Source organism: Rhipicephalus sanguineus, chromosome 6 (assembly GCF_013339695.2).
Source record: "Rhipicephalus sanguineus isolate Rsan-2018 chromosome 6, BIME_Rsan_1.4, whole genome shotgun sequence".
NCBI classification, from domain to species: domain Eukaryota; kingdom Metazoa; phylum Arthropoda; class Arachnida; order Ixodida; family Ixodidae; genus Rhipicephalus; species Rhipicephalus sanguineus.
In genome coordinates this window covers 171,625,303-171,644,842 of record NC_051181.1, presented here as the reverse complement: position 1 = coordinate 171,644,842, position 19,540 = coordinate 171,625,303, and the positions used below count along the sequence as shown (strand labels likewise).

The 19,540-nt window shown below is 45.7% G+C and overlaps 1 protein-coding gene across 1 annotated transcript in view; it reads right to left on the bottom strand.

The window, feature by feature from the left end:
• LOC119397046 (SH3 domain-containing protein Dlish) overlaps positions 1–19,540 on the bottom strand; it is a 92,155-nt gene that overhangs the window by 45,805 nt on the left and 26,810 nt on the right. The window contains exon 2 of the mRNA XM_037664470.2: positions 14,126–14,797. Coding sequence (XP_037520398.1) covers positions 14,126–14,797 — 672 coding nt within the window. The remainder of the gene's footprint in view (positions 1–14,125; positions 14,798–19,540) is intronic.

The following is a 19,540-nucleotide window of genomic DNA, read 5'->3' as shown; positions in this document are numbered from 1 at the left end:
CATGAACTCTCTGTCGAGGCGGAAATACTTTGCCACAAAGCTGCAGCATTGCAGTGAAATGAATAATTAACAAACACTCACTCATCAACTTTCTAAAAATTGACTTGAGAGCAGTTGTTCATACTACAAATATCTGCTGCATGACAGTTTATGGCATACCCATTCTTTATAAATCACTAAAGCTAACGTAACTTGAGATATTCATCAAATTTCAATGGCGATGTCAAATCTGATTGTGACTGACGCACAGGAAACGCAGCCACTCTGTTACGTCAGACCGGACCTACCCATGGCAAGGAAGAGACGAAATTTGAATCGACATGCCGAAGCAGATTGTCGTCAGGAAAAACTGCAAGCATTCTGAAATACACATGTAGACCACTTTTTCTTTGCATGTGATGTGTGGTGCTTATCTATTTCTTTCTTAAGCAATAAACAAGCGCAAAAATTCTCTCACAGGTCCATACCTGGAGAGCAAGGGCTTCTTTGCAGACACCATGTTTGGGTTTCGCCCACATATGTCTGCACAGGACGTCCTTCTCCAGCTGCACAGGGCCGTCATACAACCCACAACTATGCAACACAATGACAAAGCCATCCTCGCCCTTGATCTGAAGGGCGCTTTCGACAATGTTAAACACGATAGCATCCTGGCCAACTTGAGTTCCACCGACTGCGGGGCTAGGACCTTTGCATATATAAGAGATTTCCTCTCTAAACGCCAGGCCCTTCTTCGGATCGAGGACGAGGAATATGGCCCGTACATTATGGGAACACGGGGTACCCCTCAGGGAGCTGTGTTATCACCGCTCCTGTTCAACATTGCTATGATGCGCCTTCCACACAAATTGGCCCAGGTGGAAGGCATTCAACACGCAGTATATGCCGATGACATTACAATATGGACCACCGAAGGGAGCATTGGGGAAATGCAGGAACGCCTTCAGCGGGCCGCATCCATAGTCGAGGCGTATGCCAACGATTGTGGACTCCAATGTGCTCCAACCAAATCAGAGCTTCTGCATGTTAGAGCGAAGCCAACCGATAAATCAGCCATACACATCTCTCTGTCTGAGGTTCCCATCAGAGAGGTGGAGGAGCTTCGGATTCTCGGCCTGTTCATTCACCACAGACTCAGACCGGACTCCACAATTGCGAAACTCCGGATAGTAGGCGAACAGGTAGGGCGCATGATCCACCGCGTTTCCAACAAGCGGGGCGGTCTGCGGGGCAGGGACGCGCTTCGGCTCGCCCATGCCTTCGTGACTAGCCGGATACTCTACGCCGTCCCATACCTTCGCACTAACAAGCACGAAGACGACAGAATAGATGCCATCATTCGCAAGGCCACTAAGCGAGCTCTGGATCTCCCTGTGGCCACCTCCAACGCCAAACTCAGAGCTTTAGGCGTGCTCAACTCCTACCAGGAGTTGCGGGAGGCCCACCTTGTCAATCAATACACGCGGCTCGTGCAGACGGCTCCCGGGCGCCGCCTGCTAAACCGATTACAGATCCAACACGTTTGCCCTGCAGAGGAGGCAGAGCGTATTCCAGAACTGTGGCGCCATATGCTCTCGGTCTCTCCGCTCCCCAGTAACATGGATACGCACACGCACGAAAGCAGACGACAAGCGCGGGCTCGGACGCTTGAAAGACAACACGGCTCTCGACCTGGTGTATTCTACGTGGACATAGCAGGGCCTTCGCCCAAGGGATTTTACACGGCCTCTGTAATTCACCAGGAAAAACACGTCAATGGGCTCTCCTTCCGAGCACAAAATTCAGAGCGAGCTGAGGAAGTAGCGATAGCGCTTGCTGCCGCGGATCCCAATTCGAAAGTCATCATCACGGACTCCCGTAAAGCATGTGCTCACTACTTGGCAGGGGAGATATCCCCCTTAGCCGGCCAAATTCTAAAACGGGCTGCCATTGATCCGACCCCGAAACGCATTATATGGGCTCCTGGCCATCAGGGCTTACGAGGTAATGAGGCCGCTGACGCGGCCGCCCGAGCGCTTACCCACCGGGCTCCTCACCCTGGCTCTTATGACTCAGAGGCCAATACACCGCTTCTGCGGTTCAAAGAAATTATCTCATATCGCGACACTCACCGCCTTTTCCCGGCTCCTGCAAAGGGGCTGAGTAAGGCGGATGAGCGAACTCTAAGGCGCCTGCAGACAGGTACTCTACTCTGCCCTGCAATATTAAAGCACTACGATCCAAACACGGATGGGCGGTGCCCACACTGTGGGGAGACCTGCGATATCTTCCACATGGTGTGGGCATGTACTAAAAATCCCGACCTGCCCCCTTCCCCTACCCCTTCACGAGAGGCATGGGAGACTGCCCTCCTCAACTGCTCCTCACTGGAGTCGCAACGGGCTCTGGTGCGACGGGCGCGAGACGGGGCCTTGTCATGCGGTGTCCCGGACTAGGGACGCCGACCATGTACCGGGGTCATGCTTTGGCCCCCAAACTCTCTTTTTTTTATAATAAATGTTTTTTCATCATCAACCTCTCGTGCTAGCCAGAGAGCATCTGCCACCACGAGCGAATCGTCGGGCGCATCTTAGCTCGTAGGAGAGGAGGATGTCACCAGCGGCCCAATGGGCAATGGCGCTGCGTTGTGACGTAGGCCCGCGCAGCGCGCCAGCGTAGCGTGTCCGGACATGCCAGCGCGGGACGGAGCCGACGCTTGGCCAATGCCACCTAGAGGGCGCTGGCTTGGCTCGCCCAGACAAAGAGGCGCCCTGGCCGCCATCTTGGCGATTGCCGGTGCCTAAGTGCGCCCGGGCTACGCGGCCGGCACGCGCGCGGCAGCTGGGGAACGAGGCGCCAGGTAGAAGGACGCTCTCGATCCCCACAGCAACAAGCATCACATGCAACAATAAGGTGATTTGCTGGTGCCAATGAGATGACTTGCTGTTTTCTTTGACAAGATACGGCCACAACGCACCTTCATTTAAATTTCGTCGTTTCCTCATTACAAGGAGTTTGGTCTGATGTAACTGAGTGGCCACGTTTCCTGCGTGCCAGGCATGATCAGTTTTGATATGGCTATTAAAATTCGATGATGAATATATCAAATAACATGCAACTTTTGTGATTCCTAGAAAATGGGCATGCCATACTTTCATATGCACTACAACTTTCTAACAGAAACAATTAAATAAATAAAAAGCTAAATAACAAGATTTTGTTAATTGCCACTTAAATGTCACTTGAGCTGTGGCAAAGTATTTATGCCTTGACATAGAATTTGCGTGCGAAGATGACAAGAGTCTGGCTGTCGTAGCAACGCAAGCAAGGCCCACCAGTGGAAAATCTGGCACCATCGGTGGCGTGATGTGCTATGGACAACCCCGTGGTCACAGGGGCTACGTTGTGAGCTTCCAGAGAGCCAAAGCAAGCTGAAAACAAAATTTTAGAGTGGCACCTGTGCTGTACTTCAAAGGGGAGGTTTTCCTGCTCCTGGTGTGCCCTTGACAACCCTCGAAAGCACTACGATATGTAGCCACCATCTTTGAAGGCATCTTGTAAGGTAAGCCAGCGCTCAGTGCCTTAGTGCAGGATGTACGCAACAGAGCCTGGTTTCAGCCTTCGCACATGTCCGCAGGTTAAGACGATGTGCGAAGCTTGGATGGCCAAACTGGCAAACAGCCATTAGCTACAACACGCACATGCTTCGGCGAGGGAAATTTCTGCTTCAATGATAGGGCTGCAATGTTCGGTGAGTAGCAGAAAGCGCTCATTGAGACGCTAGCCTGTGCAGGTTGCTCGGCTAACGACACTTCTCTCGCGCAAGTTGGTCTATATATGCTGCCCACATCCATATCACCCCCAAAATTAGGTTGATTAACTTTTAAGTTGAAGTTGGCCCATCACAATGACAGTTATTTTCTATGGAGTGGTACGTATTTTTGTCAGAAGCCACGCCTTTTGTGTTATAGACATGATTTTGCCACTAAAATTGCTGAAGGATGCTGTGCATTAACAATTTACATTGCAGTCTCGACACCTTGTATTTACCCTGCTTTGCAGCTGCGAGCTAGAGTTGCTGTGATGACTTCTCTCTTTTTCACTGCTGCTCATGCGTCTCTATGTCTACTCAAGTCGTTTGGTGAACTAGTTCGGTGAACGTTGCAATGGGATATTTGTTCGCCTTCGCATTGCAAGATGACACACATTTCACCTCGCAGACTGCTTCATCTTCAACAGCAGTCGCCAAGTCTGCGGTCTTAAGCTTTAGTCTATGAAAGTTTTGATGCTATAGATACTGGCAAGTTCAGTGAAATGAAAATGGAGAGAAAGGAATCATGTTAAAAAAGAAGGTAATGTTTTTCTGTACACCAACCAATGAATGTAATGGATTAAGAAAAAGAAGCAGCGGGAAATTGCCTGCTGAGGAGACCGATAAACATACAGCACGGCGCCATGTGAGAAATAGTGATAATGAAACATGCAGGAATTTAAAAGAAAAAGTGAGTTTTCCTGATGGCACACACAAATAACCACAGGCACTGTCCCTTTGATAGCGTTCACGCAACAACAGTTGCTTGTGTACAATTAAATGCTCACATGGTGTGGCCGCGCAATCTCTGCAGTGAGGTTTCATTCTGGTATGCTCCATTTTATAGAGACAGCCTAATGCAATGTCACATAGTGCGCCTTAAGCGATTGCCTGCCTTTTACGCTAGAAGCCGATTTGGGGATACACACTCCGTCGCAGTGACTGTGCGCACTCATTTTATGTATTCTGTAAACAGGCAGGGTCTGTAAGCAATTTTAGGCTTTCTTTCTGTCCAAGAATATTATTTTAGTAGAATGGACTGTTGGGCGAGTTGGTATTCCATTATCAAGAAAACTGCGCAAAAAATGTGCACCAAGGAAACAGCAATGCGCTTGTGCTGTTCTTGTCTCCCTTCGTCCACGTTTTTCATGCAGTTTTCTTGATAATATAATTTTAACTGTAAAAACGTCCCTCGTTCGAAAGTATTTATTTATAGGTATGTCTAGGAAAGCTTCCGCATGGCGTTTCTGTAGGGCACCAACAGCTAAACGTACGAGGAGTGTGCTACCGTGATCCTGCTTAGCACACAAGTGAGGCACACCAATATAAAGGGGGTGGAATGGGTTGAGCAAAGGGCGAGGCGGCAGCAGCATGTTTTTCACGCAGCTTCTTGTCCACACGTCCTGGGTCCCTGCTGAACCAGTCTGCTTTAGCGGTTGCAGCTAGTTTGACTATCACACCGGACACCTTGCGGAGAGAACAACCTACTTCATCGGTGGACAATATTCTCGGATCGCCTGTCAACTTTTCTACTGGAGCCCTCGTGACCGTGTCACTGCATGACGCTCGTTTTGATCAAGTCACCCACGCTAGCTTCGAGCTACGCAGCCGTGCGATGCCCGTACTCATGGCTATAAAGGCACCTGTTTCTTCAGTGGGCGAGGCGGCAGCAGCAGGTGCACAACCTTCAACCGTCTCCTGTTTATTCACGCAGGTATGGTACCTAAACAATGCTTATTGCATTCGTTCCGATAATCGCTGCTTGCTGCTGTTCTCTCGCCAACCAAGTTACGGCCTTGTATGTTTATGCCCACTATGTTCTGTTGCATCGCACTGCTTTAGTGACCTCCTTTTGTGTGGAGATGTAGAGACTAATCCTGACCCTCGCACTATTAACACACGTTCCGGCACTAACCAGAACCTGACTTTATAAGAGGGGGACGGGCCAGATGCTCAAATTGCTGATCACACTAATGGATCTTCCGTACCATCCCCTGCTGAGATGTTTGCTAAGTTGCTTGCTTGCAAGGAAAAGTTGTCTGATGATTTTAATTTACTTTAACAATCTCCTTATTCACATTTTCAGGCACTAGGGTCTCGGGTAAACACCCTTGAATCAGTTCTCGTGAATTAAAACATTCATCATCATCATCAGCCTGTCTACGCCCACTGCAGGGCAAAGGCCTCTCCCATGTTCCGCCAATCAACCCGGTCCTGTGCTTTCTGCTGCCACGTTATACCTACAAACTTCTTAATCTCATCTACCCACCTAATTTTCTGTCTTCCCCTCACGCGTTTGCCCTCTCTTGGAATCCAGTCAGTTACCCTTAATGACCACCGGTTATCCTGCCGACGTGCTACGTGGCCGGCCCACAATTAAAACATTACACAAGTGCAAAACGAAGTACATTCTTTATCTGACATGCTTAACACGATTGTTTCAAGTTTGAATGAAAAGGATAAAACTCTGCAATGCAGCTTTAATGAGACAATTAACAAGCTTCTTTTGAGCATGGATGACTTAGAACATCGGTCACGCAGAAATAACATTGTCTTACATGGATTCCCTGAAGTGCTAGATGAACACAACAATGCCCTTTTGTCAAACGTGTCTAAGTGGTTCTCAGATGTGCTTAAAATAGACTGATCTCACCAGATGATCTGCGCATGCGCGAGTTTCCGACAGCGGCACTGCCGCCATCTTAGTTGGAGTACTTTGAGCGCTGCTGGTGCGGCTGCTTGCTACATACTTCAGGTATATTTGTGTTTCGCACGAATCCGCGGCATATAAGACGACTGAATGCGGTGGAAAACTGTGTCCAGACCTCCAATGCACGTTATTTTATTTCAGTTTACACTGCATATCCTAGCGTTAAGAAAGAAAGCAGAGTCGCCACTGCTTACATGTGGCCAGGGCGTCTCGGCGTGTTGATGCGCTTGTGTCGCTTCGCTGAATACATACTAGTAATTAAAAAAAAAACGAGAAGTCACGTTCCTGTTGTCATGAGAGCAAGAATCTTATTTAGTGAACGTTAGCACACGAGCAATGCATGTTACAGTATGCGGAAAATAACTTGCCCAAACTGCGTAGAGCTAGCTCTCCGCAGTTTGGGAAAAAAAAAAACTGATGGGACAAAAAAAAAAAAAAAGCTTTTCGCACTTCATTTTTGTCGAAGCAACACTTTCCATCTATACACTGTGTTATCAACGCAGGACTTTAATCACAGTCATGTGTTAAACGTGAATGAATATGAAAGAGTGCCCGTGAAGCAGGTTAGAAGTGCGTCCTCGAGACGGCGACTGGCCACATGCCGTTTGCAAAAGTTTAACGTCACGGAAATCTTATGAACTGGCAAAATATTCCCTACTGCACAAGAGATGGATCATTCAGTTGATGTTTTGGCGTTACACACAATGTGGCGGATGAGCAGTAGTACGCTCCGGCCACCGGATCGCTGGGCACCGATATCGTCGCTAGGCCTACCGCTTTGAAACTGCAGTATACGGTAAGAGCCGCCCAAGCTCATATAAAAAGCTAAGCTTTGGTACCGCTGTTGCCGCTTTACGTTGCGTTTGTGGTCATAGGCGTGCGCAGCATTCCCCTTCATTGGGGGGCGAAGGTTCGTCGCGGCGCCCCCCTCCCAATTATGTCAATGCATGGCACTGACATTGCGCCCCCCCCCCCCCCCCCGAGTCACAGCAACCCCCTTCCTATTATGTCAATGTGTGGGGCTGACTTTGTGCCCTGCCCTCTAAGGTGAATAGGACGAGCAGCTGCCCCCCCCCCCCTGACCCCCCGTGCACACGCCTATGTTTGGGGTAATATCACATCATCATCATCATCATCAGCCTGTCTACGCCCACTGCAGGGCTATGTTTGGGGTAATATCGCATCATCATCATCATCAGCCTGTCTACGCCCACTGCAGGCCTCTCCCATGTTCCGCCAATCAACCCGGTCCTGTGCTTTCTGCTGCCACGTTATACCTACAAACTTCTTAATCTCATCTACCCACCTAATTTTCTGTCTCCCCCTCGCGCGTTTGCCATCTCTTGATATCTCTTAATATCGCATATTGAGAAGAATAAGGAAATCCCAGCGCCGTCGTTAGCTGCGATGCTGGCACGGCCGAGTTTTCACCGTGCACTCCATGGCGCGAGCTGTACACGCACAGCATGCAGTTATAAGCTTGGTTTGTGCCACAGGTCTCGTTCAAGCATTACACTTGAAAGTCGTCATCGCTTTTGGTGAGAGGTCGGTTCAGACATCACTGCATACTTAAGCGACATCTGTTATGCCCGGAAGACACGTTGTATCCAATCTGCCACCGCTCGCGTCCATCGCCCCGGCAAAGGAATCGAGCACACGTTGCATGAAGTTTTGCTCTCGCTGATCGGCCCATCGGCCGTGCAGAAAGCTAGTTATGACGCAAAAGGCACTGCTAAACTACCATGCCTTATGCACACTGAATTCACAAACACGTTAAACGACATGTTGAAAGTGCGCGGTAGTTGCCGCTCTGTCCGACTTAGTCGACTGTCGCACACATTCCTGTCGGAGTTTGACATCCTTTGAAAGCACAAAAAATCCGAGTCTTTCTGCTTCGGGCTTCTGTTGTAGCATCCCAGCACGCAGCATGTGAACCCAATCATCGCGATTCATCCAAATACGGCCGCTAAAACTCATCAGTGCAGCTCGCCGTTGCACCAGCTGAACGCAGATGAACGTACCGAGTACTCCATGTACCGGCATGCACTGCGGCAGCAGTGGCGTAGTGCAACTCGCGGTGAGATCGGTCTATTCACTGTTCATGCAGTGATACATTACACTGAATTGGTCACAATAAGAGGTAATGCATATCCCGTGATTATCAAATTATAAGAATTTCATGAGAAACTAGAAGTACTGAAGCATTCATCTAAGCTAAAGGACACTGGTTACGTAATTAGAGAAAACTTTTCGGATCGTGTCTGCGGAATCCATGAAAAGCTATGGGATGCGACAACCTCCTACCGTAACAATGGTTCTGTAAAAATGCGCTTTGATCATGCATGTTTTAGATAATGTATGGTACAACTGGGGTGAATGTCAACAAGCACCCGGGCGGTCCGTTAAGTGCTCCCACCACCACCCGCAACCATAAAAGAAATTTTCGTCCGCCATATCATACTTAATATTAATGCTAGAAGCCTATCGAACAAGGTCACTGACTTCATTGCGCTCATCTGGAGTCACTCTCCTCATATTATAGGCATAACAGAGACATGGTTACACGATGAGATACATGATGACGAAATAACACTTCCGGGTTATAACAAAACACGGGCTGAGAGGAAACACTGTCGAGGAGGTGGCATAACACTTCTAAAATCTGACCCCAATTTTTCTGTGATGGAAGTCCCGGTGGAATAAGAATGTGCTTGGTGCAAGGTTTACCTTGAAAGGAAAACAGTAATAGCATCCCCCAGGCTCACCTCTTGAGCTCTTACAAAACCTGGATATATTCTTGCATAATCGCCACATTATGTCTTTAGAAGTACTCCTTATGGGACATTTCAATGCTCTTACTATCGTCACTAACCCCTACAAGTCATGAGGTTAATTTAGCTAAGGAACTCTCTCTAAGTCGGCTGGCCTAAAGACGGTAGTAGAGGAGCCAACAAGAGGTCATGCAGTCCTAGACCTGGTCTTTCTCGGCCCACGTCTCGTAAATGCAGGTTACGACTGAAATGTTATCCAAGACATTTTGGACCATAATACAGTTCCTGTTTTTCTTCCAGGATTTAAATCAAGTATATCGTATACCTCATTTCTCAATTTCGATCGCACAGATGATGCTTCTATTATTCATACATCGAACAGTTCTCTTGATGTATTTGTAGATGCGAGTAATAATGGTGACATTAAAGATATAGTGTTTTTTTTTAAGCATTATTCACCAATGTGTTTAAAGTTTTGTTCGTGTTAAAACAAAGAAAAAAAAGCTTAACAAAAACCATAGATAACAAGATACTTGATACATTTGTCGAGTAAACTGCAATGCTCAAAACGTAGCAGGAACCCTGTTAATGTCGCTCTATTTAATCAGGCAAAGGAGGAATTTCGTGCTAAGTTGAAGTCGGCCAAAGATTCCTACTACAGAGTGAGATTGCCACAGCTTCTTATAACCAAAGCGAAAAAGTTTTGGCAATCGATATCACCAAGTGCAACAGATAACGCAACTTTTTAAATTAATGCTGAATCTACTAACAATCCTGATACTATCGCATCTGCCTTTAACTCATACTTTCAATTTGTTTTTACACAAGATAACTGCAAACTCCCTCCTTTCCAATGTGCCACAGCATCTTCAATTGATGATCTCAATGTGTCATGTGATGGTGTTTTAAACTTAAGTGTTAAAACTTGATAAGGTCGAGTGGTCCTGATAATGTACACAATGCTTTACTTATTCGTTATGCTCTTTGGCAGGGGCATAGCCAAGGGGGGGTTGGGGGGGGGGTTCAAACCAGCCCCGGAATTTTTTAAATTTCGCTTGCGTATATATACACGCACACATACAAACGCACGCACGAACATACACAAAGTATGGTTGAACCCCCCCGAAAAAAATTTCTGGCTACGCCCCTGCTCTTTGGACATGTCGTTAGTTTACTTACATTTAACCAGTCACTGTCAACCGCATCTGCTCCTTCCTCGAGGCGACATGCTAAAATTCTACCCTTACTCAAGTCTGGTAACAAGCAGATGTAAACTAACTACCAACTGATCTCTTTAACCTCCTACTCCAGTAAAATGCTTGAACATATCACACACAAACATATAATGGACTACCTGGAATCTAACAACATATTTAGTAACTGTCAACCTGGTTTTCGTCGTGGTCTCAGCTACTTGAATTCACTTATGACATTGCTAAATCTTGGCTCACAGGTTGATGCACTTTTCGTGGATTTTTTGAAAGCATTTGACACTGTGGTTTGACATTTGACTAACTGCTACACAAGCTTAGCCTCCACTTAAGCAAAACTGTGTCTTTGCCATTCAAAAGGTCTTTTCTCATACAGTGCACCACTAAAGGTAAAGAAATACCTCCTTTTCACCCACAACCTTTCATGGAGTGAAAATAGTAGAGCAATAAATCATTAAAAAAGCCCGGCTACCTTCAACAAAAACTTGGAGTGTGGCTCCCCTTATTGACCCATTCTTCAATATGCGTCTGTAGTATGGAACCCTTTTCAGAAAAATGACATTCGCAAGACTGAGTTTGCACAGACCATTCGTTTTATATGCTGTAGATACAACATCTTGTTCGCCTTCCTCTGACCTTTCTAGTCTTAAGCGTAGCCCTTTGTCAACACGTCGGCATTCTCTAATGAACTCATTGCATCTCAATTTTAAGACAAATATGTTAAGTTTGCTGATCCATCCTCTACATTAAACATTTCAAACTAGAACTGATATGTTCCAAATGAGTTTTTTCCCTGTTTTACCAGGAGGTATTGGTGAATTGCCATGTGGTGACTTTTCGTCTGTGCTTGATGTGTAATTGCCACTTGTGCCCCAACCGGGCTGCAGTATGTAAAAATAAATAAATATGATAACCTAAAATACACTAAAGGACCGCAACCAGTCCTCCTCCCTGTTGCACCGCAGCGTTTGCCTCACATACATCAGAGGACAGGGTGCGCACGCCCTCCCCCCATACAAGTGCCTCACCAGCTGCCCTTCTGTCTGTGCCCTAGAAGAGGGGTAGTGGGCTCACTGAGGAATGCCCACGGGTGAGTGCCACTACCAGACGCCTAAGTCAAGGACCCTTTTTTTTTAGGTAAGTGCTCAAGGCAGCCAGCACATGAAAGGCCAGTGTAAGTTGAACACATTGAAGCGGTCGGGCTTTGGATTAATGATGTGGACTTGCTGTTGTCTAGGACCATTTACGAGCATGCAGTGAGCCGGCTGTCGTCTTAGCCTAATACTTAAAGGGAAAAAAAAGCCCATTGAGGAACTTTTGGGGGGCAAGTATAAGGTGCCTAGCGTTGAAATGCGGTGTATGTAATCAGTAATGGAACATGCATAGCTGACATGGTGAGGCAGGACACGTGTAATGCGCAGCCTGATCTTCACAAAACCTAAGTTGTCATGGGCTTGTTTAAACTTTTTTTTTAAAGACAAGATTTAAGTAGAAGATTATTTGTGGTGTTTTGCAGAGTGCCAAGCTATGTGCACCAGTGGAAAGTGATTCCGAGAGGGGTACCAATGTTCTGGATCATTCCTGCTGGTATTAAAAGCCTTCTCAATTGCGGTATTTATAAACACAACACCATCAGCCTCAAAGCTTCTTTTTCCTCAGTTGATCATCGCGCATGGTGGCATGTATGTAGCAGCCACCTGTATTTGTTCATGTGCCCAAGTGTTTCTAGAAATGCCCGATATGGCAGTTCGTGAAAACTCGTTCATCAGCAACCATAGCACAACAAAGAACACGGGACAAGGAAGTGACCAGGACAAGCGCTCACTATCAACAAAGGTTTTTATTGCAGAAACAGAGAATATACAAGCACCCTTTGAAGCTGCAATAATGAAAAGAAAGAAGGTGGTAGACACGTGTCTATGCCAAGAATTCATGCTCTTTCGCAGATAAAAGGACAGACTGAATACTGACACATCTGTTACCTGCCCTGGCTATCTCTGACGCCTCTACGATTTCTCTGGTCATTTAGTCACGGTGCCGATACAGAACAACTGTCTGATTGAACAGTGGAGCGCACTATGGCTTCGCGTCACACTTCTTACAATGGACGGCAAGGTGTCCGTCAATGGCAGTGTTCCCGATTTTGTTGTTGTGCTCGAGCAAGCGAACGTTGAGGCATCTGCCAGTCTGGCCTATGTAATGCCTTCCACATGAACGAGGAATGTTGTAAACAACGCCTCTTGTGCACGAGACGTAAGCGTTTTTGTCTCTGATGAAGCAAACAGGTTTTCGCTTCCTTGTCGGACAACTCAACTTACACACTCAAAAGCTTGTTAGGTGCCGAAAACACAACCTTAACCCCAGAACGCTGCCCGACCTTCTTTAAATTGTGAGACAATTTGTGAAGGTACGGGATTACAGCCACCTTTTCTTTGGCTCGATTTTCTTTTGCGGTTCTCTCAAGTTCTGCTCTCCGCTCTTCACTCAGACGTGAGACGGACTTCCTTTTTTGATGCAGGCCCTCAGCGACTGAGACAATGACATGCCTCGGATAGCCTGCTGCCTCCAGATGTGCCACTTGTTTTTGAAAGCTTTCATCCACCAAGTGAAAGCACGACTTGCAGAGAGCGTTCGACAAAAAAGAAAGCACGATGTTTCTTTTTATAAGCTTTGAGTGCGCAGATGAGTACTTTAAGGGCGGCTTGTTTGCTCTTGGTTCATAGACCCAACACATGTGCTCATCTTTAAAATGGCAGATGCCTCAACGCCTGGCAGATGCCTCAACGTTCGCTTGCTCGAGCACAACAACAAAATCAGGAACACTGCCATTGACGGACACCTTGCCGCCCATTGTAAGAAGTGTGACGCGAAGCCACGGTGCGTTCCACTGTTCAATTAGACAGTTGTTCTGTATCGGCACCGTGACTAAATGACCAGAGAAATCGTAGAGGCGTCAGAGATAGCCAGGGCAGGTAACAGATGTGTCAGTATTCAGTCTGTCCTTTTATCTGCGAAAGAGCATGAACTCTTGGCATAGACACGTGTCTATCACCTTCTTTCATTTCATTCTTGCAGCTTCAAAGGGTGCTTGTATATGCTCTGTTTCTGCAATAAAAACCTTTGTTGATAGTGAGCGCTTGTCCTGGTCACTTCCTTGTTCCGTGTTCTTTGTTGCGCTATGGTTGCTGATGAACGATGAATAACCAACACGCCCAAACGTTCTTCCTTCTGTCGTGAAAGCTCTGGCTCCCCAAAGGGCTCCAATATTACAAGTGCGATACTGTGTCTCTAACTGCCTATTAAAACTAACTAAAACATTTCTGTTACTAAAATGTTGTATTTGTACAGGCTTTAAAAAGATGTGTGAAAGCCTGTCAAATTCGCTGCACACTCACTATACGTGCCAGATCGTTGTGAACGAGAACGGCACAGCTGTGCCTGTATACTGAAATCTGGAATGCCATCTAGTTGACACAAATTTTACACTTTTTGTAAGAAAAAGAATTTCGTAACTGCTCTAAAAATAGTTGAATGAATGAATCTGTTTTTTGCCTCATAACAATAATTGTTTGTTGTGTACTTTCCCTAGCTTTAATGACATGCCCCTGGCCATGAATGGGATGATGGCAGAAAGGGCACTCACCCTGTGCAGAGTCTGCCACCGCAGGGCACACAAATGCGCTGGGCACGAATCCTTCCTGGCCGTCGGAACGAAGCACCCAGAACCAGTCCGGGTCCTCGTGATTCAACACTGTCACCAGTTCACCACGTTCGACACTCACATCATTCTCATCACGAGCCACAAATGTGTACAAAACCACATACCGGCCGGCTGGGTCCTTGAAGAATGGGTGCACATCTGGTGGAGTCGTGGAGTGTTCAGTGGTGGCAGCAACACCAAAGCTTTCAGCATCCGATTGCTGTCCACTGTCCACAGAACGTGATGATGCCTGCTCCAAGAGGTCGTCATCCAGCCCACGCGGCAGCTTTTTGTGGCGCACTGTCAGGGCCAGCTCTCCCAGCTGGCTGCCATAGGGAGCACAGTACGAGTGAGGAATGAAGCCTTCCTGACCAGTCTCGGAAGCAATGACGTACACCCAATCATTCTCCTGGTACAGCACATTGACGATTTGACCACGTCGCACCTCAAGCTCATCGTCGACACAGGGTGTGAAATCGTGCAGCACTACCACTTTGGAGTCGGGTGACAAGCCATGTTCTTTCTCGATGCCCACACGAACCAGTGTTTCGATGCTGGCACTTCCTGTGATGCGGCCAATGCTTGGTGTGCGTGCAGAGAGCTTGTCATTGCTTTCTGTGTGCCAGAGGAAAGAAAAGGTTTTGAACACAGCACTGCGTTGGTCAACTTACTCAAACAGCTCAGTGCCAACACTGCCCTTTCTCCATAGTTGAGCCAAGAAGAGGACACAGTCGTAAACTAAATCGTTGGCTTTATAGAACTGATGAGGAATGGCAGTCTTTGTGCATTTCTTTTTCATTACTTGAATAAATGTACAAACTGGTACATCAAATGGTTTGCTACAATTTGTGTGCATTGACTAAACAGCAGCCTTGCAATGGCTGCAGAACTGTACAAGCATACAGGCATTGTCTCTTCAAGTTGACACCACAGTTGGGTAAATACTAAACAAAATTTTTTCCAAGATTTTCAGCCAAATTGAAAGACTTGGTGCTGAAATAGACAAAACCTTCATTTCAGGCAGAAACTAGACGAAAATAATGAATTTAATGTGTTTTTCACAAACTGCTGCGTCTAGCGGCCACGCCACGAACTAGGGGAGGTGAATCATAACATCACCAGAAACGGGCGAGCCAACAATGGCGTCTCTCAATCTGCTCAGCTTCCACTATAGTTCCTAGAACCACTACAAACAGCACCGGCAGCAGCTCTCGCATGGGGTAAAGCCCCTAAAAAACAGAGCTCTCAAACATGTGGCCTGCAGACCACTGACTAGCAGCCTACGCCACACATGACTGTCTTCCTCCCAGTTTTCTTCTATTTTCTTAATAATCAGCTACACACACGTGGCAGGGCTCAAGCATTTTTTTTTTTTTTTGTTGGCATCACATGTGGTTGCCTTGTGTAAAAACATAACTGTGGAAGAAAGACTCACCATCCAGGTTTCAAGGAAAAATTCGTACACAGAGTTTGTGTGCTGGAGCTGACGTTTTGACAAGTGGACATGTCTTCCTTGTCAAAGAAGAAACCTTTGTCAAAATGTTGGCTCCAGCACACAAAGCCTGCGAGCTTCCATCTTCTCGTGTCCTGCCCTTTTTTTGGGCATCCAGATTTCAGTCAATGTGGAGATCGACAGGTTTCTCGATGTGGCTTCAGAAATGACCCACATACTGGAAAGGCCTTTTTTGTTCAGCCTCTCTCAACCCTTCTTCTCTATCCCTGCCCATCCACGGCCAATCCAGTTGCGCAAGTAAATATTTTTTTTGCATATATGCAATAACAATACATACGGAAGTGGGAATAAACCGAAAACTTTGAAAATTTAGCTTTAGTTCTAGAAGAAAATAAGTGTCCACATATGTGGACGCTGGGAAAACCAGTTGCATCATCGTACATGGGAACTTTGCTTGCCAACGGCCCTGTCTCAATAATGCATTGATCATCATCATACTTACCATGATCAAGGCATTCATCATTAATATCATTATCATAAACACTCACGTGGCCGCTTTTACCGTCACTGTTCATTATCGCCATCATCAGCGTGTTGATCCTCATGTCCAACGCTTTCATCATCATCGTTCAAGGCCCATTTGCTTGCCCACAGCTCTACCTCAATGTGTTCGTCATCATCATTACCAATGCGTTCATGGCTATGTTCAAACCGAATGCTTTCATCATCAGCAGTAGCATTGTTCAAGAGGCCTTTGCTTGTTGATGGCTCTGCTTCAATGCGCTAATTATCGGTGCTCTCCAAATCGGAACATTCGCTTCTGCTAGTCAGCTTAAAAATTATGGCATGTATGTTTTCATAACTTAATCCACTTCCCGAATAAAGCAAATGAATTCTAAACATAACTTCTGAAAGCAGTATTTAGATATATTACAGATAATGTTTTGTGCAGAGCCGCACGGCAACAAAACGAGTCCTAGTGCCATGCGGCGTTCAATCAGCTTCTTACATGAACTCGGTATGCCTGGCATCCACAAACATGGACACTGCAGTGACAATTAGGCTTACAAAGCATTGGTCTCTCACAGTGCAACAAAAGTCACACTCTTATGATTCAAGAGTGAACTTGTAAAAAAAATGTAGGCATACATCTCTACAGGCAACTTGAGAAGAACACCATGCATTGTTCTGTGTGCACTTGCTACTGTTTGTTCACATAAGTTGGCAAATATAGATGTTTTTATGAAATGCTGAAGTAATGCCAACATTTCAAATCGATTTCTAAGGCAATGTGTTGGCTACCCTCATCCCCACTTGAGTGATATGTTTTGTCCACATATGTGGACGCTGGGATACAGCACCTTTGTGCCCCAATGGGGAGAGATAAGAAAGCATGCTCCCTGCAGTGATGTCCCGGCTCAACACAGTCGCTAGAATTTCCATGTTTTTGTCATTTTTTCCTATTTTTGTTCTGTATCCCTTTAACTTATGCTACAAATCTAAAAAATGTACATCACTACATTTTTATACATTCATATATATATAGTAAGTTATTCAGTGCACTGCCGTTCAGGGGAGACGTGGGTCTTGAAAAAAATTTTTTTATTAGTTGGGTTAACTGAATGAAATTTAATACACTTATTCAGTTTTTTCTGCAGATTCCAAATCTTCAAGTAGATTTTTATTATCTGCATTAGTACAAATGTTATGCAATTTCTGAGAGCATATTTCTTACAATACTTTTTGGCAACTTTGCTTTGTCAAAGACAAAACAAAATATGTGGCAAGAGTGCCAGAGAGCATGTCTAGCCGATGATGCTAATTTGATTGTTTTCATCGAACTTCAAATGCAAAATAAACGGATGCAAATATGAGTGAAAAATTTTTGCTTCATACACTTTATGATTATCGAGAAGTATCATTTGGTAAACAGCATTATAAGAAAATAAATAGCGTCATTGGCTATACCACCTTTCTGGCAGTCTTGCCGCATACTTTGCTTTTGCGTTTGATGAAAAGAAGTTGCCAAAAATCCCCGTAAGAATTGTGCTAGAAAACGTTATAGAACTAGCATATATTTTGTTCCCAATGCAGCTATTAAAAATCTACTCAGAGATTTGGAATCTGCAGAAAAAACTGAATAAGTGTATTAAATTTCGTTCCGTTCACCCAACTGTTAAAAATACACTTTTCAAGACCCACGTCTCCCCTTAACTATGCTCACACATATTACACGTATCTTCACCAAACAGCTATTTGTTTAGCAAGGAAAGCATATGTATACAATCAAACCCACACAGTTGGCTAACGTAGGTGAGGAAGAACAGGCATAAGGGCTGAATAAAACGCACAACGATATGGCAAATTGGGTGCACTGCTTGATTAACTGATCAGTCATCGATTGAATGAGACTCTGTCAGTCAGTATATAAGATGAACCACAAGCTTTAGCTCCCTTAGCAATTACAATAATGAATACATTGAAGGGCAAATATCTGCTTGCTAAACTTACTTGAACTAGCTATAATTCATTTGAAGAATGCAATTATATCTGATGTTGGACTAGGATTATACAAGAAGCCCAGATCTTGGCACAGCAGGAACTTTTGTTAACAGACATTTTTGTAGCGCTTAAGCACAATCACAAAAGAAAGAAGCACATGATGACGGGACAGGTGCTAACTCACAACTTTAATAGAGACTAGGAAAGGGTGGCACATAAATACTATTCCCAATGCGCATCAACATCGCACAAGCCACAGCGGGCGTGTCAAGGCAAAGATTTAAAGATTCCGCATTATACAGCGAAACGGACGTTTGACTGACACAATCACAATTTTTCTCTTTTTATGTGCAAAGCCTCCAGAATCTCATGCACCATTTCATCTTTACATCTGCCAAGGATCCTCACATCATAGAATGTCGGCTCACAAGAGCAGGTTTTGCAAAGCGCCGGACGGTGCGCAGTGGAATCCTTCTTTAAATTGTTTGCGTGTTCCCTCGTATGGTCATTTACGCATCTGCCCGTTTGTCCTACCAAAGTCCATCAATACTTTTTCTGGTCAGGAAACTTGGCCGTCATGCTATGCTTCACATGGCGTGGAAAGCTGCCGCACCATCGCTTGAGAGGCCACCCTTCTCCAGTTTGATTCCGCAGAGACCGCAGATGCTCCCGGCGCCAGCTGAAAGCTTGCACGTGTACTTTGTATCTGTGATTGCGTTTTGGATAAGGACCAAATTCAGGTATTGTACAGTTGAAGTGGCACATTCGCGTGACGATGCAGTTCAGGTGCTGTGTGCCGAGGTGCCGTTTCGGATACAAAGGCACTACTGAAAAGGTATCGCTATTTTGCATACCAAGTGTTTGTGGGCAATTCGAGAACTGGAAGTGAGCCATAACGCAACAAGAAACGGATGACTTGAGCATCGATTCGAAGCATGTGTGTGCGAAACACTGACTCATCGGTCATCGTCCATGGGGACAATCTCACGATAAACGGTGACACTGCATCGCCTCAGGCGTAGCGCCATTTCTCGTGGCTTCGACAACCGGCCAGCCTACTTTAAGGGGGGACATGGTGTGTGGAGATATTTTCTGTATCTTATGTCCAAACCTGATGAAATTAAATAGACTTGTTTGGTTTTTCATGCTGATTTAAAATATACAATAATTTTTCTTGTAAGCAAACTGGTTTACGAGATACACAAAGCTGTCTCTCTATTGTTTCCGGAGACAATAGGAGAAAAGCCGTTCAGCAGAAAGTGAATATTATCAGACAGCTAGATACTACTATATGCAATAAGTGCAATGCTGCAATCAGTTTTCAGATCGGATCATAACTAGTCATTCTGCCGATGATCGAAATTCAATGTTTGTACCATGACTACTGTAAAGAAAAAACAAAA